At 37.4% G+C, this 25,454-nt stretch overlaps 1 protein-coding gene and 1 long non-coding RNA gene across 3 annotated transcripts in view; one reads left to right on the forward strand and one right to left on the reverse strand.

The window, feature by feature from the left end:
* LOC143693986 (uncharacterized) overlaps window positions 1-6,642 on the reverse strand; it is a 27,330-nt gene extending 20,688 nt beyond the window's left edge. The window contains exon 1 of one of the 2 annotated variants that reach the window (XR_013182159.1): window positions 6,382-6,642. This is a non-coding gene — a long non-coding RNA (uncharacterized LOC143693986). Of the gene's footprint in view, window positions 1-1,504; window positions 1,569-6,381 lie in introns of those variants that run through there. The other variant, XR_013182158.1, reaches the window with a different exon arrangement.
* CLNK (cytokine dependent hematopoietic cell linker) overlaps window positions 1-25,078 on the forward strand; it is a 26,292-nt gene extending 1,214 nt beyond the window's left edge. Inside the window, exons 2-15 of the mRNA XM_054633575.2 lie at window positions 1,529-1,691; window positions 3,394-3,470; window positions 3,766-3,811; window positions 5,995-6,023; window positions 6,336-6,355; window positions 7,794-7,922; window positions 10,820-10,847; window positions 13,645-13,663; window positions 14,720-14,783; window positions 15,971-16,011; window positions 18,419-18,552; window positions 18,869-18,946; window positions 19,059-19,214; window positions 24,504-25,078. Of these exons, the coding sequence (XP_054489550.2) occupies window positions 1,529-1,691; window positions 3,394-3,470; window positions 3,766-3,811; window positions 5,995-6,023; window positions 6,336-6,355; window positions 7,794-7,922; window positions 10,820-10,847; window positions 13,645-13,663; window positions 14,720-14,783; window positions 15,971-16,011; window positions 18,419-18,552; window positions 18,869-18,946; window positions 19,059-19,214; window positions 24,504-24,632 (1,113 nt within the window). The 3' untranslated portion in view covers window positions 24,633-25,078. The remainder of the gene's footprint in view (window positions 1-1,528; window positions 1,692-3,393; window positions 3,471-3,765; window positions 3,812-5,994; window positions 6,024-6,335; window positions 6,356-7,793; window positions 7,923-10,819; window positions 10,848-13,644; window positions 13,664-14,719; window positions 14,784-15,970; window positions 16,012-18,418; window positions 18,553-18,868; window positions 18,947-19,058; window positions 19,215-24,503) is intronic.
* The last annotated feature ends 376 nt before the right edge of the window (window positions 25,079-25,454 follow it).

The raw sequence follows: 25,454 nt of genomic DNA on the forward strand, positions 1-25,454 counted from the left end.
TAAAAGTAATTTCCTTTTCAGCAGAAATATGACTATGATAATGAGAAAGAAAACAGTAAATGTGATATATATTGCTTTTTATTAGGCCTCTGATATTTCCCAGAAGACATTCTCACACGTACATGCCTGGTCTAGATGAAAATGATTTCATCAAATGAAAGTGCTTGCACAACTGATTGAAAAAATAGCCACTCTCAGCCTAGCTGAGAGTATCGCTATTGAACTGGAAAGAGTGGTGCAGAGAAGAGCCTGAAAACCCAGGTACCCTGCAGGGTCTGTCTAAGGTGTGGTGACATTTTTATGTACTGTCATAAAGACAAACCTCACCCTGCAATGTACGGTAAAGAACACTTCTGGAAGGTCTGCCTCGTGTTGTAACAAAGGTGTGTACAACCTGGCGCGTGCTCACAGGAAAGTAACACTGGGGACATGAGATTCAAAGTCTTTTAAGGTGGTTGATGATCCAGGAAAGATTTAGAGTATATTTATTTAGTGAGAAGAATAAAAAAGTATATAATTATAGGGATTAGTATAGTAAAGTTTGAAATAAAGTGGATAGTAATCAATTTATTTCATGTCCTTGGAGAGTAAAACAAATTGGCTTCAATTCTAGCACTCAAGAGAAAAAGCATGAACTGAAAGGACAGTTAACTAGAAGGGTAGAAGGGTAGAAGATAAATCAGGAAAATATTGATTCCCCATTAGTAATGAGAATAAAACAAACATCAGGGAATAAATTTGAGAATAAAATAAATTTGAGAATAGAAGAGACATCAAAGAAGACCCATGTGCATGGATGCGTCGCTGTTGGTGACAAAATATGACTTCTAGAGGCATGGGGTATCCTCAGCTGAGATTGCTCAGCAGCAATATTGGCTCTGTACTGAAGGAAGCCAGCAGTTATGTTTCAGTGAGTAAACAGTGAAGATGAAGGGTGGAGCAGCACTCCCGAACACAACCTTGAGCAAACCTGTACAAGTGTAAAGACACATCCAGAGACATCCTGAGTCACTCTCAGCACCACATTTCCATGGACTCCACTGTTCAGTACATACTCACTATCACAATCAGTTGGACTGCACATTTGTTAGCACAAATTCCCCAAAACACTGTATGTTTTTATTTTGAAGTGTGACATTTATGATGAGCTAGTTAATATATTCTTGCAAGTAACATATGTAAACAGTCAGTACAATACAAATACCACACGGATAATATTATAATAAAAGATACACTTTCAAATGTCTGCAATGATCATAAATTAAACATTCTCATTATATTTTCAAGAGCAGAGAGGCAAAATTCAGACAGACATTTAAACTGCCTCCCAAATGGCTACTTCATGAATCTAAATTAAAAATTTAGGCACTCAAAACGCTTCCTCAACTACTTTCCAACCTTTCAGTTTCCATCAGAAAATTTCCCATGCACCAAAATGCCTGGTTATGGCAATCATATATTTCCACACTGAAATCAGTCTTGAACTTAAATTTATTTGTATTACCTGTATTTCTCCTCTTCTATCCAGAGTGAATACTTGACAATGAAGGGCAAGAGTGACTTCCAGCTTTCCTCTGAGCTATCTGAGGAGGAAGACAATATGTATGAGACTGTAAATTCTTCAGTGCTGGAGGCCATTCATTCTTTGAGAATCCTTCCTGCCAAACCTCTAGAAGAATCTGAATATGCAGGTAACATTTTCTGTCTGGGGAAACCGAGCAAAACTTAGAGTTGTACGGGAGCAGTACAGACCTGGAGTTTCCCGTCCAGATTTTTTTTTTTTTTTAATTAAATGGTTCAACTGAAAAATAACACTGGTAGGTAGAAACATGGGAAGAGCTTTGTCTGCTTCTTCATATTCAACAGTTATCTTGATTTTAATTAGATTATGCTAAATTAATAATTACACATTGCTCTTTAATTTTAATATTACCTTCACGGGATAAATTCTATTATCCCATTTCACATGGAATGTGCAAAAAAATGGCTGATCAAACCCACAGCCATTTCAGAAAATCTCACTGCTATTTAAGCTTAGAAAACTTTAAGATGGAAAACATTAAAGAACACACCATACTTTCCTCCAGATGATAATGTAGTATCCTTTCTAAAGGAGTTCTCTGATGCTTTAAATAGCAGTAATAAGCAATTACTGTGAGTGTATTTCTCAAGCATTCTTAACTTTGTAAGGTAGCTGCATTAATCACCTTTTGGTTTACTAAAGATATTCTAAGTCACATTTAATGCCTAAACATACAGAACCAATTAATATCCCATTTATGGCAGTGAAATGTCATCCTAGCTGTGCATTGCACCAATCCAGTGTAAACACTCAAGAGGTTTTAAACAGTTTTAGAAAATGGGGGGAGTCCTAGATGAGAAAGACTGGAAACCATAAACCAGACAGCTTGCTCCAGTTCACATCAAACTCAGCAAACACATTTTCTACTCATTTTTGTGGGAGTTTGTTTGATGTCTGAACAAATAGATGGCTTTTAAAGTGAGTAAATTCATCAGTGTGTGAAAGGACCACAATCAGTCTGAACAACCAGATATTCTACATTATGTTCCAAGACTAATTTGTCCTTTTTATTTGGAAACCTGAAGTGAATTCCAAATACAGTTTTTATCTTGGTTAGTAGTAGAAACTTTCATTTAGAAGTCAGCATCTTTTGTTGTTTATGTAAGATTGTCCTGAACTAGCCAAAAGACATAGTTTTTGTTGTGTGATTTAAGGTAAAACACATTAAACAAAAAGCTGCTTTTTGCCTATGTATTATGCCCAGTAACTATAATGTGGCAAGATACAGGAGCAAAGAAAGGACTGAAAATATTTTTCAAAAGGGTAAATTCAATGCTAAAATTTTTGCCATCTTTTCTAGATAAATACAAGTGCCCTTGAGATGTAAAATTAATGACTGAAAAACACATGTTAGCATACAACCTTAGCATTTCCTTTTGATGGCCAGGGATGCAGTTTTTTTATTAAAAGCTAAAGTAAAAATTAAAATACTACCTAGAGAATAAAACCCCTACAACCCTCACAAAACCAGAACAACATGACAGCATTGCCAAGAGCAAAGGTTGAAATGAAAAACAAATTCGGTAATCTAACCACAGTTAAGGTCAAATGTCTGCCTTAACTGTTTACCAGCTTATGAAGGCTTTTATTTATACCCACAGTGGGGACATTAACCATAAAGCTGTTACCAGAATCACGCTCGTGTTCTCAATAGAGCTGCTACAATGGTTGTTAAGTTCTGAAAAAAAAAAAAAAACTATATAAATGATGAGACCTAACCTGAAAAACACATTTTGAACATTGAAACATCTCCTTTTTCAAACATTATATTACCGAATTACTCAGGCTTGATTTTTCTTCCTCTTTTGCAGATACACGGTGCTTAAGGCCTTCAGGTACCACTTCCCCAACGAGTGAGAGCCCATCTCAGCCGCCTCAACACTCAGCTGTAAGATACTAAACCTTATTCACAAACAGATTTCCCCTTTTCTGTAATATCCCCCAAAGTGCAGTCTATTTAAAGTCTTAGCCACATCACATTCATGTGCACCAGGCAGCCCAAGTTCCTGTGAGCTGTTCCTGTTTCGCTTTGCACGGATGCCCTTGTCTCTTGCTTTCGCTCCTTGGCTGCTGGGCTTCTGCTGGGACTTAGAGGCATCCCAGCCAGGAGCAGCACCCTTTCTACTGGCCATAGCTTCTAGAATGATGGCTAACATCACATCTTTCTTTTGGTTTATTAACAGATTCACACATTTGATCCGGAGGGGAGAACAGTGCCAAATGTAAGAGGTATAATTAAAAAAAAATCCACCCATTTCTGCAAGCAGAAATAGTAATTTCTACTTCCATAATTACCTTTTGTACCTAGGCAGAGATTACACGTGATAGAATAGACACGGTTTTCAGAACAGCAGCTGCTTTCCAAAACAATCATCCTGCAAATTTTGCAATACTCTTTCAACTCTCCAACACTGAAGTAATTATTTACAGAAAGAGATATATTTTATCTCAGGAGTTGTCTGCTCCTACAAGGGGAGAAAAAAAAGGCCCTTCAGTTTAAAAACCAGATTTTCCTTTTTGCTATGTTGTAAGGATATAAGGGGCAGGGAGCCAATGTCTCCTGAACTTTTTCACCAAAAGCGTGCAAGATCCCCACTGGGCTTTACTTCTAATAACATAATTCTTTTCACTCCCTATCCTTCTCAGGGTTTTTCCATTAATATATTGCAAAACATAATCTAATAACCATTTTTAACTAGTAATACCAAATTTACCAATTCCAACTAGGGACTTACATCTTAGGGTGACTATTTACAAAGGCTTTTGGACAATGTTCTGACCTACTCAGAATATGCAAATGGTGGGGTACCTCACCTAGAATATTTTTTTTCTCTGCTGCTTTACCTTTAACCCTAAATTTGCTTCAAAATCCTTTAATTTTGAGTCAAAAATGTACCTTTAATTTTTGTTCTGTTTCTTGTGGTGAAATCAGAGAAAGGCAATCTTATTCTTCAAGAGCCTAATGAAGTCTCCAAATATAGTCCTCTGATTTACAGTTTCACTCAGTTGTAGGATTGTTTTAAAAGTAGGTTTCTATACCCTTTTTTACATTTCATTTACTTTGGCTATAGCAGTACCTCATGAAGTCAGCTACTGAAGGATTAAATATATGATTGTCTTTGAAAAGAAATTGTATTTTTTTATCTTACCATTTTCAAATCTTTGAACACAAGGTAATATGGTCAAAAAAATTGCAATTGCCAAGCCAAGAAAATGCGACCCTTTTGTGTTTGCTGTAACAGCTGATTTTTAGAAAGTATTATGATTTGACCAGCCAGAAAAATAACTCAAAGAATTCCATGTAAAACAGCATTTGCTTCCCACCCCCCCCCCATTTCACACTGTAATGCAAAATGTAGAGAGAAGTAATTCCTACAGATGATGAGAAAGTAAGCACATATAGGTTGAAAATGAAAGGTTAGATTGATTCTTGTAAGCAAATCCCCATGTAGCCTGGAAAAAAGCTGAAGTGAGATAAATTCGAGTAAGCAAGCTTCAAAATCTGCAGAAATCAGTAGGCAAGGACAGTTTGGCAGTTTATCTAAAGCTTTGAATTCCACCAGGATTTAGTAGGTTGGATTTACATGGCTCCATGCGATGTGTGCTGGTGTTAACATGAACCAAAGCCAGTACAGGAAGGTAAATTAAAATTTGGTGTTTCAGAATGCAACTGATACAAATTTTTGGTACTTCTTGAGTGAACAGTGCTTATAGAGAATAGTATTATTTTTACATAATAGTTACACTGTTTTTAAATCTATCCGAACATTTTCTTACATGCCCAGTGCTATTAAGTGGCCTTGCCACAAGATGGCATAAATAGCACAGAAGACTTTTTTTTCAGCAGTATTTTCTAGACATGTTAAACATTTAAGGTATCATTATTTTATTCAGAGCAATTTGTTATGGTTTATTTGAAGGAGAGTTTGATATCTGTTGCATGTGCCTTGCATTATTTAGGATTTCAGCATGTAGAACTTAGAAAAATAATTTCAATATAGCAAAAATAAAGAATTTTTTTAGTAGTAAGATGTTAATTAAATAATAAGTCATATTTTGGTATATTTGAAAAAATAGAACTGATTTCATTGCTTTTCAGTATTTTCAGTATTTTTATAAATTTCTATACAAAAATAAAAACAGACAAAAAATGCATCCCCAACTCAATAAGCATATATATGCATATAAAGTCTCTGGAAAATATTTAAATTTACAATACCTGAACAAATATCACCCTCAAATATTTCATTCTGAAAGCAAGAGCAGAGTTCTAGAGGTAGAGCCAGGGGAAGGCAAGGAATGGGGCTGGACTACCCATAATAATAACAACAACAATACCAGAATAAAGCTGTAACTTCATTTGTGAATTACTGGGTAGCACTCTACTAATAATTATTTGTAATTATTCTTAGGAGGAAGAATGAAAATACATGGATACCAGGTAAGCAGAATCTCTCATCAATTCAATTTTTTACTGGTTATTTTGCCATTTAATAGATTTTTAAAAGCAGGCTGCCATTTTGCTAGCACTAGCCAAAGGAAAAGAGAACTCCTGTCTACATTACCTCACTTGCATTCACATGAGGATGTCTTTTATTCCTCAGTGATTTTAAAATACCATGTTACAGAATGATGTTCTGTGCTGTAGAGCACATAAACCCTTTGACTCTTAATCTAAATTCCCCACATTTCTCTCAGGTAAACTAAGGGGGGGAAGAAGCTTACAGAGATTTTTGTTTCCTTTCTTTTCCAGGAGCCAACACCTCCCCCACGGTAAGATCACATCAGAGATCTCTTACCTGTGCTCCCCGGGGAACTCAGTGCTAATGAGTGCTCACATCCATCTGTGCTGCTCATGGTAATGAGGTGGCTGAAAGTGAGCCAGCATCCTTTCCCTGCTGCCTCTCTTTGGACTTAACAGGCTCTGATATGGAATTAGGGAGAACAAAACAGGAGCTCTAAGCATTCATAGCAGGAGCTCAGGCCTGCATCTTCAAAACCAACTTGGCTGTGCCTACAGACAAGTCAAAAGCCTAGAAATATTGAATCTGGTTCAACCCAGGTATAAATTGCTGGGGAAAAAAAATATTCCACCAATTGTATTGGTGCCTTAGGCTCTGTTCACTGTGATAATATTGACTTCGTTCTCACTTAAATCAATTTGCCTTTTTTTTTTTTTTTTGCTACACATCTAAATCATGTATGGAAATCAACTGGAATATTTCCATTACTCCCACAGAAGATAGACCAAGCCCTATTCCACAAATATATTTTTTCTATGATATGCCCACAAATAAAAAATTAATCACTTCTTGATTTGGTCAAACTCAAATAATAACTGCTATAATTTAAAAATACTTTCAAAAGGTCATCTAGGAATGGTGGCAAGTTTATTTCTCCATGCCTACACTGACTGCCCTAAAAGATAAAAAGAATTTTAAAATATGATTAGCATCACATATTTAGATTTGACTCTAAAAAATATGAAATAGCATAAAAGGGCAGTAAAACTTCACAAATTCAAAACTGTATTAGTGCAGGAATAAGAGCATTCTCAACCCAGTATTCTACAAAATTTCAAAAATTTGTTTCTGTTTGTATTACAGTAGCCAGAATGGTTCTTAATTCTCTCACTTGACTTAATTTGAGTATGCAGTGTGCAGACACACAAGGCTCCCTCCCCAGGAGCCCAGCACTGCAGGCAGCTCTGCCAGGCACCTTGGATGCACCTCTCTGTGCCACAGCTTCCAGCTGGAGCTGGGCTGTGCCTGCCTGCTCTCAGAGCACAGACAGGGCATGCCCACATCCCTCAGAAAACACCAGGCCCATGGCACCTTTGAGTTTTCTGGGATGAAGAACATTTTTTCCTCTATGTCTGAAAGTGGATTGTGTTCAGTGGAGCATACACACAGCCATACCCACCTGGAAATATCCACACTGCAGAGCTGTACTTGGCACACAAGAGCACTAGTTAGTGGCACACAGCACAGAGCAGTAATGTCTTGCAAATGTAGAATATTATCCAACAGTGCTGTTGCTGTTGAAGGGCCCTGAAGAGCTCCTGGATTTGAGCTTGGCTCAGCACAAATACATGGAAATACTCTCAGAAAATTCCAGTCTCTTACTTCTAGAACTTGTGCTTAAAACACAGTTCCTGCACCTCCTCCTTTTTTCCCTAATAGCTCTTTAAGGTCTCTTTTGACTTCTCTAGGCCTCTGAAGATGCTGCCAAAGCAGTATCAGCCCCTTCCTCCAGAGCCAAGAATAAGCAGCCAGGTCTTACACAAGAGGAACACGCTCAGCCGGGATCCCACCTTTCCAATATCAGCAGAAGTCACAAGGTACAGTGCATTCCTCAGCTTCAGTCCCTGAGAATCAAAACATTCTCCCTGCTCAAACCACAAAATTTTACTTCTGTCACACCTCTGCTTTTGCTTAAGAAAGTTATTCTTTAGACAGCTGTGAATAATTGAGAGAAGTGGTATTTAGTGTAATGTGACACTGGCATTTTTTTAAAAAAAGAAATTACAAAATAATGGTAAAGGAGTAGAAAAACAGACAAAACTTTCATGAACACTTCGTTTAAAATTTTTTTCCTTAATAATATTTAGAGGTCTTGCAACCACTTTAAAGTAAAAAAATGCTATTTACTCAGCACAGTTAGTGAATCAAGTGATGGGGAAACACACTGATTGCACCAGAGATACAGAAACTCACTCCACATCCCAAAGACATTACATGCAGCAAAAGAAATGACTCATCTGTAGGCAGAAGTCTGGCTTCAGCCCATGGGACCAATGAATCCAAGCTACAAATCACTTCTTGCCCTTTCCATTTTGCACTCCTCAGCCACACAACACCCGTGGGCATTCAGCATCCTGACATGGCAGTGAGGAGGAGCACCTGAAGCACTAAGACTCGTGCCCAGCTGTATGACCCAGCACATGCTTGTGCCAGGTTAGGAGTCTGGGTGCTTTTTCCACACAACACATACCTGGTCAGATGAGCATGAACACTCTGCTCACTGCCACACAAGCAGATGTGTGCCTGCTGTGTGACCAAAATTCACATTCATAACAGGGGACAGTGTTAGACTCATGCTGGGAACAGGAATGACACAAATCCAGGGGTTATGATGCTCAAATCACTCCTAGAGCAACCAGAAGCTGTGTCAATCTTGTCCATCCTCCCTTAAATTATTTCAATTTCAGCTCATCAGGATGGAATTTTGCTTCATTTTACAGAGGTCACTTCAAATCCTTTGGGTAGAAAATAAGCTTACAAATCAAGAAAATAATCTTTGGCTTAAAGTATGTATTTAATGAGTGAGCTCTAATTATGGGTCATTGAGGTTGTGTTTTTTTCCTGAATGGTGCTTAAATTTTTTCATGGCTTAGGTTCCAAAATATGTTGTTTGCTAAGACATTTTATTAATATGAAGTAGCTTCATATTCAGATGCAAGACCAGACAGAGCTGCAAAGTTCCAAATCCCACAGCTGATCTCCTCCCTTGATAGGGCAGCACAGATTGAAAGCTTTTTGATAAATGTTATAATCCATGCTGCCAGCAGATATCAGTGTGCAGAGCACTTTGATTTAAAAGGTCCTATTATAAAGCCAAATTCTGTAATATAAATACATGTCATGGCTATTGTACTAGGGGTTTTTATTACATGAGTAAAACAGAAGTGGAACAGAATAAGACAACACAATATCTGGGGAAGGCACTTGACAAATTTGCTGCAAGCACTTCACTCAAAATATTTCTCACCCATCCTCAGTCCAGTTACAGCTTTGTAAGGAGAAAACAGACCCATGAGCTGCAGAGGGAAGCAGATGGCACCCCAGCTTACAGCCCTTTTTCTAGACTGAAAGCAAAGCTGTCCAACCATAGATGTGATTTAGGAGTGCAAGTCTTGTTTTCCATTAAAAATTGGAAGACTTATAAAATTTAACACATCATTATTTATACACTCCAAAAAATAGCTTTATTAAAAATTAGGGAAGTGCAAGATCCTGGAATGTGTATTAGAAGCTCTGATGTGATTGAAACTTCCATATGCCTGTGGTAAGCAGGCCATGCAAGGGCCATGTCCCTTGGAGGTGGAGGCCAGCCCTGCAAGCACATCTTTAATGTCATGGAACTTTACCACACACCCAGAATATCCTGAATATGAGCTTTCACACACTAAGTAATGGCCCTGGAGACCAAGCTAACAAATTGAAGAAACTAACACAAAAACAACTATCCAAAGCAAAACACTTCCTCTCCTTTCTCCTAGCCTTCTTGAATAATACAGATAATTTCCAAATTTCTTGCCCCAGGCCTCCATGCTGATTGATGTTTTCAACACAGACATGAGGAAGAGAGCCCTTGTCACTGTTGAAAAATAGCTCCCAGGTTTTCCTATACCAGATCTTAATTTTGCCTTCTGACTGATTTAGCAAAATACCTCACTGTCATATTTTTTTCAGTCCAGGAGACAGGCTAAACAGGGACTAAATCTCAGAGCCTTCCAAAAACTACTAGATGTTTATTCACACCTTATGTTGCTAAATAGCTTGTAAAATCTGGTACCCTGTCTCTTTTATTAAGAGATACAAGCTACTAAAAGCTGCCATAAGCTTTCATCATAACCAAAACATCTAACAAAATTTGTCAGACTCAATACCTTGTCCATTTTTTTGGAAGGAGAATATTTCCTTCCCAGGAAAGGATGATACTTCTGTTGATCAGGCATATCAGGAGAAGGCAGAAAAATACCTTAACACCTATTTAAGCAGGGCCATGAGGAACATTCTCCACCCATCTTTCCCTGTTTTGCACCTCCTTTCCTCTACACTCTCAATTTCAGCTCTGTGAATGTTTCATTTTTTAAATTCTTCAGTCTTTACAGAACTTCCATTTATAGCTGACTCTAACATGTGTAATAAGACTTTCTGGCATGAGATGAAAAGTGTTGAAGCTGATACTCCTCTTTTCCCCTCCTTCCAGTATAAATCCTTAACAAAGTTGTCTTTTGCCATAATGAATTCAGTGGATGCTATTGTTTTTTTTAAGGAGGTCCAAGATAATTCTCCTGATAATAATTCATATAAAAAATAACCAGCCTCTGAATTTCTCTAGCAGTAGCAAAATCCTTCCCTTGTCAAGATGTAATCATCACTGATGATGTACTCAAAGTGATTTTTATTTTATCATAATTAAATGTTTTGTTTATTATTCTTTCTTTTCCAGACATTCTTCTGTTAGGAAATCAAATACAGTAAGTATTCATCTTTGTATGTATTAGGACCATAAAAGCCAAACACATTCCATGGCTATGTATGTATATGTAATAGTATTTTAACCTATTAGGTTAAAAAACCTGTAAGAGTCATATTAGCTTTGTGTCATAAAGTGTCCATCTTTAATGTGTGTTGCAATTTCAATACTGCTACTTCCTGAATGGGGTCAGTTTCTGAATTTGTTTGCAGAAATAAAAACACAGGTACAGTACAAAGCTCCCTGTCCAACTATCCACAGAAAGAATCTTTGTAACTGCCTGATGGGGATGCCTGTGAAGAGGGAGATACTCTCCTTCAGACAAAAAGAGAATCCACCTAGATTTTTACAAGCAGAAAACTGAAATTATAAGGTCAATAGAGGAGTGTAACAGCATTAATGTAATATAAATACTTGAAATAAAAGATGACCCATTTCAATATGAAACAAGAATGGACAAATTTTAAATCCAGTTTTAACAGTGCCTGTTATCCCCCAGCTCCCTTTGGCCTCTCTTTCTCCACTCACTTTCTACTCAGACCAATGAAGTAAAGAAGAGGTTTTTTAGCAATAAAGGAGTTTAATTATGACAAGTGGTTTCCCATAAAACTTATTAAGAGATACAATCCCTACAATCATGCAGAGTGTTGAAGGATGTTTGTAAAATTTTGAAAGAGGTTATCATTTATAGCATTTTGTGCTTCATACTGAATGGTTTAAAACCTGCACTAATGTGTTCCTACTGAATTAGTTTTATTTTTTCTCTCATTAAAGGGAACAGAAGAAAGGAATCTATAGTAGTTAATCCCAATTGTTTCCTTCCACAGCAGGTTGAAGCACAAATCTGCAGACTTGTCTAACTCTTAAACCCATTGAGTTTTCCTTTCCCACAGCTCTGACTGGGAGGCTGCCCCAAACCTCACTCCTCTTGGTTAGAAGCTTTAGTTTGAAAGATGGTGACAAAAACATGGTTTGATAGCAATATTGTAATCAACACTTACTGCTTAAAAATTATATATTGGCAAGAAAGACACCATTTAAAAAAAAAAAGCTTTTTCTTCTCCTGGATGCTGCCTCATTACAAACCAAATATGAAAACACTTCCAAGAAAAATAAGTATCTTACATCTGTAATTAATATTTCTGGCTGAATGCTGTACAGCTGCACAAATATTTCAGCTCTTAACAGACTCTTAGTTTGGTTATATCTTAAGGAGAAATATTGTGTGTCTCATGACATGGAAAAGATAAAATTTCATTTTGGTCACTTCCCATTCCTATAGATACAAAGGCCTAGACAGTTTCAGTGTGACCTGGAGAAGACAGAGTGTGCCCTTGTCAGGGTTTCAAACACCAAAAAGCAGGTTTGAGAGAAGGACTGCCCCTCACCACAACCCAGACAGGCTGCAGAAAAGGGTATGAGGGGCCTCTTGAAATTGGAAAGGACCAAGGCAAAATGCTACCTAAGAATGAACTAAACCCTCTGCTGAGCTCAGAAGGGCCTGGGGACCAAAGGCTGAACATGAGCCACTGGTGGATCCTAGAAAGCCATAAAGGCCAAGAGCATCTCAAGCTGTGTCAACAGAAGCATTGCCAAGAGAGCAAGGGAAGGGACGATTCCCTTTTACTCATCACTCACTAGACAGCACCTGCAGTACTGCTCAAGGCTGGAGCTGGCAGAGCAGAGAGGGTCAGCACAGGGTCTCCAGGACATGCAGCACCTGCCCTGTGAAATGAGTCGGGTGGGACTGGGCTCCCCTGCCTGGAGAGGGGACAGCCCTGGGGCAACCCAACAGCTGCCAATCAGTGTCTGAGAGATGTTTGTCAAAAAGGCAGAGCATGGTGCACCACAGAGTGCACAGTGGGAGTACAAGAGGCAACAGTCTTGAAATGATGAAGGTTTCAATCAGAAATAGGGAAAAATTAATTAGGAGGGTATTGAAAGAGGTTTCCCAGAGAGGCTGTGAGATCTGCATTCAGGGAGGTTTGCAAGACCTGGCTAAAGCTCTGAGACCCCAGGGCTCATCCCACAGTTCTCTGTGCTTTAGGCAGATGCTTGGGCTAGGACCTGCCCAGGTCTTGTCCAGCCTGAATAAGACTTGAAACTTCTAAGTAACAGGTAAACATTATTGGGGAAGTAACTTATAAGGAAGGCTCAAAATGCAATATCTACCAAAAAAACTTATTTTTCTCTTTAATATTTATGCATTATAGTCTTAGCTGCATCAAATTAACAAAATTATTGATATTGCCATCATTTTAATCTGTGAATCAAAATAATAAAGAAATACAGTGAAAGTTTAGGAGCCAAACTCCAATCTTTAGAAACCTGTCATTCTTAATTTTAACAAAATGTGCTGGATTAAGACTCTCCACACAGTGATTTTGAATGAAATATCTGCCATGACACTAAAATAATTGTACTGTCAGTTAAGGAGCCTGAAAAGAAGTGACTGATTTTAATCTCTATGTCTCTTCAGTCAACCATAATCAATCTCAATTTAATACAAGATCAAGGAAGGAAAACCATATTGTAAGTTAAATTTATACACAGTAATCATCATGAAATGGTGGTCTTTGCAGTAAACCACATGTTCACTTACACCCCTAAAAAGCATAATTCTCATTGTTGCTAGCAGACTGAAATCAGTATTCAGCCCAGGTTTTTTACAAAGTTATCAGGTATTAATGATTAAATGTCTATAAATTACTTAAAACTGGTGGATAGTTGGGTCTGTTGGGGTAAATTCAAGTTACAAATCCAAAGAAAAATATTTACTATGTTATCATTTTATACAGGCACCTGGACGACAGCAAGGTCAGTATTCAATAATATGATAATTATTTGTTGTCTCAATAATATGATAATAATTTGTTGTCTTTCCTTTATATTCCAAAACTAAAATATTCTATCATCAAAATTCTAAGTGAAACAAGAGACATCCCCCAGGTACACATCTGCTAAGAATGGAGAGAGTTAGAGACCTCAACAGTTGCTGATGAGCAGCAGAAAAAAGGAAACTTAAATTTACCTTAGCTACAGCTATTTGGGGAGCCAGGGTAACACATTTGTCCTAAGCAAATGTCTTGAGGCTTTGGGGAAAATAAGAGTGTTGGTGCCTAAAAACCCTCCAAAAGAGATCTGCACAGAGGACATCACCCTTCTGACAATCTTGCTGCTCTACCATTATTTGAGGGTGAGAATTTTGAAATAAAGTTTTTTAAAAGATTTAGGCTTTTAAAGCCAAATTGTTTCTTTTAAAATTTGAAACCTCCAATGTTTTAAAAACATGTCAATTCTTTAGATGTACATATAGCTTTGAAAAAAGGGCTCAAACCACTCACTGTGTCCACGTGCACAAAGGTCCATGACAAACAATATTACTCCAAAATACTTTGAAGATAAATGCAGATTACATGGCTTTCATGCTGTTTATACTTTGTGTTAATAAGTTCATCATTTCCACTGGCTTTTCCTTTTGTGGATTAAGGCACCATTTCCTGATTTTCAGCAAGAAATAGTATCGACTGCATTAATAAATTCAATGCCTATCCTGTCTTATAAAAAGGATTTATGAACTCTCCACATATTTCTTGTTCAACATTTTACATTATTTACTATTATGTGAAGCCATTTTTGGCATCAGCAAACTCTGTAATGTCCCCCATGTAACATTCAGTTCTAGTCCAAATGTTTCCCACTGAAATCATTAGCTGACTCATTCAAGCCAGACTGATTACAGCCCTTTAAGGTTTTCTGTTGAACTGCCTCACCCTCATGGATGAATTTACTTAATTTATTTCACAGTAGTTGCTAGATGCTGTCAGTTAGACAAAAGAGGAAATACTGAGTTCTTATCCTTTTCACTAACAGTTACAAGTTTGGGGAAGAAACCTGAAGTACTTTTTCAAGCACAATATCATCCTCCTGAAGCCAGGTAGGAATAGAAGAATTTCATGAATTTGTACTGGATGCTTCAAGGACTAACCATTCTGCCCTAGAAAATTGTACTTCACTATGCAATAACAGCAAAATGATACCACTTTCTGATGCCATGCAGTGAAGTGTTTTGCCCTGATGTATGACAAGAACATCTTTGGGAATTGCTTTCAAGCCTTTGTAATTGCACAGCCAATTTTTATCTTTAATAGCATGCTGCTGTATTACATTTCTGCTGCTATTTCTGTGATAGGGTGTTAAATATATTGTATAAAGAAGATATGCTATCTCCAGCCTCAGAATTTCCTCTCCCCCTCATTTTCTATTTTTATTTACAAAGGATACACACCTGGCTTTCCAAAGGCTGATTATTCTTCCACAGAAATCTTCCATAGTTAGACCTACTTTGTTTATCTAACCTATACAAATCTTTCCTTTCTAAATGTCCGTAATCTCTTTTCTACTGAAATATGCAACAAAACCCAAAAATATAGGAGACAGCATAGGAAGTATATGAATGATTTAACATCCTTCCTAGACAAATACAGAATCTCTCATGTAACGTTGTTTACAATAATGGCATTTCTCTGGGATAAAATTATTGTATGGAGGAAATATGACCACATTTGTGACCCCTAGTATTCTTTTTTCTTATGCTTCTGTTGTGAGAAGTTATTTGGTCCATATTTCTCCCAGTGTAACACAACAAAATACTGACTGGCCAGCCACTCAGGAGCAGTCTAGAAAATCAGAACAGGCAGGGAAGAACTGCTCCCTGGGTCTTCCTACAGAGGCATGGGAACATCAGCTGAAATTAGCAGTGAACAAAAGCAACTGTGCTTTACTATACATGCTTTATACATATCCTTTTATGAAGACATGCTTTATACATATCCTTTTATGAAGACTATACATGCTTTTTATACATATCCTTTTATGAAGACTAAAAAATCCCAAAACTCTATGCAATTTGAAAAAGTGGCTCATGAAAATAAGGGAAATCTGCCAAAAGACACTAATTACAAAATTACCACCCAAAACCTGGGAAGGCCCAAAGCTGCCATCAGTAAGAGAAAGGGGTATTCTTGGGAAGCACAGCTATGCATTGCTCTCTAATTTGACTCTTATACTGCCACTATAAGAAATATTTTTCTGACATTACTTTTATTCATTGCTTTTTCCTAGCCCTCAATGTACACGGAGCTCTAAAAACATTTGCAGATCAGGTAAGAACCAAAGATTGCTTTGAAAGCCAAACTAAACATGGAAAAATAAGAGTAAGAAACAGATTCAGGTTGCTATATTTGTATGTCTGCACTTAGGATTTTCAATGCACTTCCTACTGTCCTTGACTATATAGCATACTTTTACTCTCCTGTAACTGCTTCTGCAAATGTTCTTTTTTATCAAAATACAAACCCCTAAGCTGTGCCAAGAACCTATGAGTGCTTAACACGAACTTATGGTAAAAGCAAATACCACCAGGAAGAACATATGGACTGCATTATGTGTTCAGATCAAGTAGGATTCAAATTAACTTTGGTCACTGCCAGGCTAACCAAGCCCACCTCCCCCTGCTTTGCTTCACAGGCCCCAGCTCCCACATTCTGGGGGTGCTCCCTCCATTGAGCCACTTCCTTCTTGTGCTGGGGTGCAATTGCACACACTCTCCTCTGGACAGCTACTAAAAACCCTTCTTTACAGAATCCATAAAGCTCATCTAGGTCTCTGATTGCTGCTGCCACTGCAGACACTTCCTACCATTCTTACCAGGGCTTTTGCTCCTTTAGGCTCTCTGGGACAGCAGAGTATCCTTTTTCCTCTGTCAATTCCTTGCCCTCCTGAAGCAACAGGAGGAGAACAAACAAGTAGCCTTTCCCCTGCTACCCTATAATTGCCCTTAAAGTCTATATTTGGCTTAAAGAATACTGAAAGAACAAATATTAATTTTATTAAATCTTATTTCTTGACAAGGTGTTTTTAGCTCCATCTCAGCCAGACTTGGTCCATAAGCATTGCAAGAGAATTTTAATTTTTCCTTTCTTGTCCCACACCTTAAGACACATCAGAAAAAAAAATTGCAAAAAATACACAGCACAGGTCCACAAAGCAACTCTGGTCCTAGCAGTGGGGTCTCTAGAAAACAATTCTGGGGATGCCAGCCACTAAAAATGCAATGAGAACAAAAATGCTAAAATCATGATCCAATAAGCTGAACAGTAAGAATATGTCACATCTTGACAAGTCAAAGTGATTGCAGAAACAAAAGGCTGATGTCTGGTACCAGGCCCTTTGAACAGTGGTTTCATTACTGAACAGACTGACTGCCTGCTGCAGATCATGGCTCTTTGTCTACTGCTATCAGTGATCTTGTTTTAAAAACAAAAGTAATGCAGTTATAAATCAGAACACGGTACAAATATGAATGGAACAGTGAAAGGCAGAGCAAACCACTTCCCCTCTTAAAAGAAAGTCTTCCTAGTAAAATTTAATATTGTTATATGCTACACACCAGCATAACAATAATAAACTGATAAAGCATGAACAGATAAAGCACAATGAAATACCACCCTGACAAACAGCACTGTCTCTGGTGACAGTAACCAGAAGGAAAAGATGGAAACCACTGATAAACACATTTTTCTCATTTACTTTTAAAATGGACACTGGATCATTTCTTCTGTCAGTACTGCATAAAAACACAAAACTGTTTTCTGTTATACAGCAGAACATGGTGGTTTTTATCTTCAATTAACAATTTTTCCCCATGTCACATATCTGGAAATTACATTTGATCTTTACATTGAAAGGAAGCCCTTGCTTTTCTCAGGGTGTTTCTGCATGCTCAGAGTCAGCCCAAGCCTCCTGTATTACATGACTTCTTGTGTTCCTGACCCAACCCCTGCATTTCCTTAGCTCCACAGAGACCTGGGTAGCTGGGTCTATCTTGTAAAGACAGCAAATCACATTTGCTGTGGGAGAAGGATTTCAGCTACTCCAGGCTCCTGTGCCAGCAGCACTACATGGAGCAGGCACACGCAGCCAAAGACCAACAGCTTCTCCTTAATGCGAGAGCAACCTCAGCCCTTGGTCCTGAATTTGTTAACTCAAACAAGTCACAGAGAAAACTGAAATTCAGCAGCACAGCAGAACTTCTGAATCATTTGAGGTTTCAACAGCTTGGTAGAAACAGTCCTTGCTGGAATAATGAGAGGCTTTAATATGATCCAATGTAACAGCAACTGGGATCCAACACAAATAAAAGGACTGAAAAGGTGAAAGTATAACAGAATGAACCATTATCATTGCCCCATATTTAGTATTTTATTTATCATTTGCTGTTTTATTTACAGTTTATTATTTTGCTATGTCCACAATAGCCTGTCAGATTGAAGTCAATTAAAAACCATCAGGAATCTTATGTGTTAAATCTCTGGAGGCATTAATCTGAAATCATTTATGCTGCATTAGCATAAGACCATTCTTAACAGACAGCTCTAAATTTTAAATGTTAATATCACAATATTCTAAATTAAAAGTACTATTCTCAAAATTACTAAGTAAAACATAGTGTAAAATTAAATTATAGCTTCTAAGAATGCAACCTTTTTCCTTCTGAATTTACTTTTACAGGTTCCACATTAAGTGTAGATAATTTGACAGTGAAGAAGCCACCACCTCCTACATCATACGCAGCATGCAAAAACAAATCAAAACATTTGCTTGTAGAACAGGAAATGCAATCTCTTACCAAACCCACTGAAAAGGTAAAGACCAGCTTTGCTACATAAAAATACAAGTTTTTAGGAAACAGGATTAACATTGTATGGCACCACCCCTGATCCCCTCTGAAAGCTGTGGGTGTTCAGCACCATTGAGAAAGTCCATTATGAGCTCTTGAAACCATGGATAAGAATTTAAATGTCTAATTTGATTAACACTTCCTAACAAGACTTCTCAATATAGAGGGATCACCATTATATACTGTGCTGCATGTGCTTTAAATGCAGATTAGATACAATCTGGTTTTTCTTCTGCTTGTTGTTAATTTCTATACACTGATTATGCTATCTTAAAATTAAGGATTTAAACAAATGTGAGTGGTATGTTGGAGAATATGATCGCCATAAAGCAGAGAAGATCCTGTTACAGAAAAACACTGTAAGTACCATTTATCTCAACACATGGGATGTGAACTCTTGGGGGAAAATTTCTGTAAGCTGTCCACAATGAACTAACCATACAATCTATAATTTAAATCTGTATCATTCAGGATGAGACATTCTTGGTTAGAGATTGTTCAAAGAAATCAAAGGCTGAACCATACGTGTTGGTTGTTTATTATGGAAGAAGAGTGTACAACATTAAAGTACGGTTCCTGGAAGAAAGCCAACAATACGCCTTGGGAACAGGGCTCAGAGGAGAGTGTGTAAGTAAAATCCCATCTCCTGTTACAGCCCATGGCTTTTATGTTAGACTTCACAAATTCTCAATACTAAATATTAGTTACAAACTCTCCCACATAACAAACTTGCTGTTTCATTAAAGTTTCTTTTACAATAGTTTCTTTTACAATAGTTTCTTTTACCCTAATTTTAAGTGTCTCAAAATTTAAGCAGCTTCAACATAATTTAATACCAAATTTTGCATACCATGCTCAAATTCAGATTTTAATGAATTTAAAAATATCCTGAGTTCTTACAATACTTCTACCTACTGTAAGTAACACCTGCAAAGTAAAAAGGAAAGAGAAGCTCTACCTTTTCTGGTATACATATTATTTTAGCATATTTTTAAACTTGTGATAATTTAAGCAGGCATTTTCAAATATATACAGCTCCACATAATCTGACAGCAGGACCTGGTGCTATGAAGCAATAGGATAACAGTTGTAATGGATATTCAGAAGCAATAAAATCATGTGGGTCTCCCTAGCAATCAGTCTTTCAGATATGGTAAATTTCAATTAGAAAATCCCTTTAGATGAGAAAAGCTTCTTTACATAATTAAATTCAATTATAGTCATGATAAAAGTCTAATTCTTATTCTACATATATGGTTAAATGATAAACACTGTATCTGCAAGTCTTTCACACAAGAAAAAAATCATTAAAACTGAAAGTCAACTCTATAAAAATGTGATACTTGCAAAACAAAAAAAAAGAACCAAACAAAAAATATTTAAAAAAAGACAAACACACAACGTAAAACTTAAAGAATGCTCAGCTGCAGAACAAAAAAGCAAAGCAACAAACTCCTATGGGTCATTAGCTATGTAAATCACTAACAGAAATCCAACTCAGGTGAACCAGCAAGAACTCTGCAGCTGAATCTTTAATTATATCCTTTTCATGCATGTCAACACTTTTCAGAACTTGCCTTTTGTATAGTTAGACTTTAAAAAGCCTGAAATCACAAGTGACCCAAGATGATTTAAGGCATTTGATGGGTCCAAAGTTTATATTAGAATTTTTATTAGAAAACATGGGATAGGATTCATAAGCTTTCAAAAGAGGAACAATGTTTACTAGCAAGTTGTTCTTCAGGGATATTTGCTTAATGATAAAGGGGGAAAAAATCCTTCATTATGCAAGCACAGTGAAACAGTTTGGAAGCTGGAAGGCTGCACAAATCAAGACCTGTACTGCATCATCCCGGTGCTGCTGTAGTGACAATCAGTATTCTGTAAAGCACTGGCTCCATTTCTGAGCTGAAACTCCCAGATAATTTCCTGGAATTTTAGTATGACTTAGGAGAAAGCAAGTTTAGTTTTCCACGTTCTGACATTGTTTAGTCTTCCTGTAATGGCTCTAATACAAACAGGCTCAGAATAGACACAATGACAGAAATAAGGCACGCTACAGCATAATGTAGTATATGTGTATTCTCACTGGAGAATACAGACACAGAACTAAATTTTCATTAGGTTAACAGCTTTAGCAATTAAAGTAACCGGAAAATTACTTGAACAGTACATGAACAATTTTTACTGAACTAAAAGGAAGGAGAACACAATCCCTCCCATCTCAGGAAATACCAAAATATATTACTTTGTTGTTTGTTCCAACTTCTGCACAGACAGTACATATCTTAAACAGTGGGTCTGGACTGACTAGTCAAATTGCAAAGTATAGCTCCAAAATAAGGATTCCAAGCATCTAGTCAACAACACACAGTGCATCCAAGACTTGGATTTACCAGGCCAAATCTGTAATCATGACTGCCTACCTCATGCCTTCTTCTTTGAGGATTCTTTCTCTTTAACTCAAATCTTCCCCTGGATCAAGCACAACAGAAAAAATCAGAAGCACTTTGCTTGTCAACTAAGTGTTGTGCCAGGGAATCACAAACATGGTAATCTTCCTCTCCTATGTATTATTCTCAGCAGTAGACATGAAAATAGAACAGGGCACAAAGCATATATGCAATAATGAACAATCAGTGGCACCAACATTGCTCAGAAGAGCTCCTTCCATCTCCAGCAGTCTCATAGGGTTCCTCAAAAGGGCTCTTTCTTGAAACTCTCACCTCAATTTTCCCACATCTAAGGGTTTTTTTTCAAAGAAAGTGACAACACTTTGTAAGGCTGTGAATTACAGAAGATTGCTGTCTATAATTTTTAGTACCCATTAAAAAGCTTTCCAGAGCACTTTGCTTTGCCCCTCTGCAGGGATACCTTTTGTTACACCACATTTTGCAGTGCAGCCAGACCTTGCTGCTCCATCTAGATTAGCTGAATATTCCCTCTTCACCAGCCAATGAGAAAGAAAACTACACACCAACAAACATGTGCAGACCTATTACATTTTTCCACAGTTGGTGATTTTATTCAGAGGTTTGGTCTTGCAGTGTTTTCACTCTTAAATTAGTCTATTTTCATCCATTAAAAACACATTTTTCCTCACATATAAATATAATTATTCAAAGTTTTCCATATCTTATTGCAACTTTTGATTTTTACTATACAGCCTACAAGTTGTTAACATATTGTATCACCAAATAAGATTTTAACTTAACAGTTATTTTTCAAAATGTATTTCATTTAACTCTCACAAGTGCTTTTATCATTAGTTCCCATGTAGCCCTGTAAGGTCGTAAGGAGGGAAAAAAGGGATTGATCATCAGATTTTTATGGTAAAAGTAACTGAAGTTCCATGCAGCCAAATTAGTATCAAACTCAAATATAAGAAATTGAAGGATAGAAAAAAGAAAATAATTTAATGTCTTAGTGGAGCTACATCTTTTCCTAGCTATTTAGCCACAGATGTTCACACCTACATATTTAATATACCATATTGAGCTTTCTAAAGGCCAAATTACATAAAGCTATAAAGATCAGATCCCCAAATGACACATACATGGAATTTAGGAATTTACATTCAAAACTCAGCACCCTTTACTTGGCTGTTGCCTTCCTCTGCTCCAGACAATTTCACTATTAAAGATCCAGAGATCCCTGTAACACTGGCTTTTTTCATCTGCATAGTTCTTTTGAAAATGATGAAATACAAACCTTGCTCATATTTAAAGCTGATCATGACACAGAGTTTACATATTTTTCTTATCTCCTTTTCAAAACTAGATCTGCCACATGCAAAATACATGGTTTTAGCATGTCTGTAGTATCAGTCTCAACTCCCAATGCAGTGAAAAATATGCAAAAATGAAAGATAGAAGTAGGCTTCTCTTCAGCTTGGTGCCTGCTTTACACAGAAGTTTAGAGCAGAGCCTGATGTGTATCTCTGGATCTCCCTGTTCCAGCCACAGATACTTTCTCCATCCTCACCACTGCATTTGCAGATTACCTTTCATCTTCAAACTGTAATTCATAGCAATCACACCATTTCGCTCCATCCATTTCCATGTGAGACAAAAGGATGAGCTGCACCCACCTTCAGCAGCCACCAAAGTGGCCTGGCTCATCCCAGCAGATCAGGGAGCACTTCCACATTGCCTCCCAGTGACAGTGTTATGTCAACAGTCACTGCCAGGAAAGGCGGCACAACAAACAGCCAGCACCTTCCACTGAGAGAGGTTTACAAGATAAGCATCTTGTCCACAGCTTAAGTGACAGCTCAGGGATGAAAGGTCTTATTCAGGATGTGCAACATAGCCCAGAGTTGCACCACCTCCCCAGCACAATTCAGAGCTACACCTTTCACAAGCAACCCTTGAGACCCTACTCCCATCTCCCCAGAACAGTCTGAGACCTGCAGATAGGAAATTCCTACAACAGCAGAGATGGGCTGAGTCTCTTCACACAGCGAAAAGAAACAAATCAAATACTGAATTTTCTTCATCTTTATGTCTTTAGGTGTCTTCACACTAACAAAATGTGGAGTTCCCTTAGAAGAGCTGGGGACATAAAAATTCTGAAACATTTTTTGCCCATTACTAAAGAGCTAGAAAAATTATCAATGTGGCATTAACCTAGTGAAGTCTAATTAAATTTCCAAAGCAGATGAACTATCATTGTAGACTTTTTGACTTCCCAACCAGCAGAAAACATTCAAAAACAGGAAAAGAACTGGTGCTGTAAGTGTTAATTTAGAACAAAAAAAGTATGGATTACTTTCATAAGGCATGAAATACAGGCCACAGTTTTGCCTCTGTTTTCAGTAGCAAGAGTGACTTTGAACATAAGCAAGGCAAAACAGCAAAGTAAAACAAATGCATACGTGTAAAAATTATCAAAACAAAACTTGAAAAAATTACCATACTAGCTTTGAGATCAAACAATTTTCATCTTAATACAGGAACAGTTTGCCCAAATGACATCCTTAATCAGATTTTCTTGTTATAAACTAAGTGTCAATCAGGTGGGGGTGAGAGACACTATCATGAGACACCACCAAGTGTACAATGAAGAGCCATGCTTACAGCAAATGTTATATAAATAGGTGATAAGTATTAATGTCAAAGTAAGCTTTCATTACTGTGTGCAGTTCTGGTGGTTTAATACTAGTAAGTACAAAGACTAGCTCAAGAGGAAAACACTGATATGATGAGAACTTTGTGGTGTGAACAGAAGTGTGTCAGAACTACTTAAACTGAAGGACTGCTAATCATTGGAATCGGATTCTTCCACTAGGGCAGATGAGAATAAACACCTTGTGCAGCTTTCTCTTGCTGTTTGATCAGGTCAGCAACCTTGAACCAGACCTTTATCACTTGAGGAGTTGCCTGGAGAATGTCATTTTTTGAGTGTGAGAGAGCATGATGCTTCTTGTTCCATTCTTCAAAGGGATTCTATAGCAACTGTCTCAATAAACTGAATGGGAAAACAAAGTGTACATTTAATAAGGTACATTGAAACTTGCAGTGTAAAATATCATGTACTGCTAATTAAGTAACTTGTGGCAGGAAAAAATCTAGTAACAATTTATAGTTGCTTCATCATTTCAACATCTATCATCACATCTGGCATCACAATCTTTTATAGGTGATACTGCATTATCAGGGCTTAGACATGCTTCCTTTCCCTAAGGTGCTAGTTGCTTTGTCCTGCACATGACAGAGACACAAAAAAGAAATAGGAGGATCAAAATATGGTGCTTTTCTTTTTAGAATTGCTTTCATCTAATCATAATTCCATACAAAATGTTAATTTGTAATATTTTTAATACTGTTATTTGCAAGTCTTTTACTGTTATAGATTAAACCATCTAGCAACTTCACTTTCAGTCACTGATTACTACCTTTCCCCCCCCCCCCCCAGAAATTTAATTCCGTGGAAGAGATCATTGACTTCTACAGATCCGTTCCCATAACGCTCATTGACGGAAAGGATCAGTCAGGAAACCACAGAGAACAATGCTACCTCACACATCCATTCAAGGCATGCTGATATGGACAACTACCTCACACATCCATTCCAGGCAGGCTGACCTTTGCTGCCTCGTTGTCGCTGATTCATCCGCACTGATATAAATAGAACCCTTCTTGAAACGTCTCAAAAATCAGATTCGCCTCTCGAGCAAGGAGCTCCCCATAATAAAATGAAGCATTCTACAGATCTACTCCATTTTTTGATTGTTGCATTTTCACTTTGAGGATACAAGCAAAGAATATGTCAACATATTAATTCACAGGAAGGCGTTGAGACCGACTCCTGATACCTTGACAATGACTGACCAATTTGCTTATCTTGCACTCTGTCTTCTAACTTCAAATGAAAATGAAACTTGCCCTTGCTTACCTAAATGTCACTTAAACTCTGCTAAGTAGCAAAACCTAATAAAGTATACCACAGTCATTAAATAAATATTCTTGCTTTTAAAAATACACATGAAACACTGCGTGTCACAGTTCTCACTGTCTAACAATTTCATGTGGCGTGCATATGTTTGCTCAACAACAAGCTGTGCTCAGCTGCCACTGAAGTTAGTGTCAGTTGATGCTTACAGGCACTGGAGATTTTAAAGCTAGCTGTAATTATGTGAATTCTAATATTCAACGAGCACTTACTCTTCAGCTTAAGTAGCAGAAACTTGTATGCCATACCTGAGCCTTCAAACAGTTACATGGTAGGACCATTATGGAAACAGTCCCTTTGAATTCATACCATATGCAAATGTAGAGATAAAAATTTTAAGTAGAAAGAGTAGATGTACTTGAAACCCAGCAAGAAAACATGCTCGCGTGTGTATGAGCAAAGAACATGAGAATG

This window comes from Agelaius phoeniceus, chromosome 4, assembly GCF_051311805.1.
Source record: "Agelaius phoeniceus isolate bAgePho1 chromosome 4, bAgePho1.hap1, whole genome shotgun sequence".
NCBI classification, from domain to species: domain Eukaryota; kingdom Metazoa; phylum Chordata; class Aves; order Passeriformes; family Icteridae; genus Agelaius; species Agelaius phoeniceus.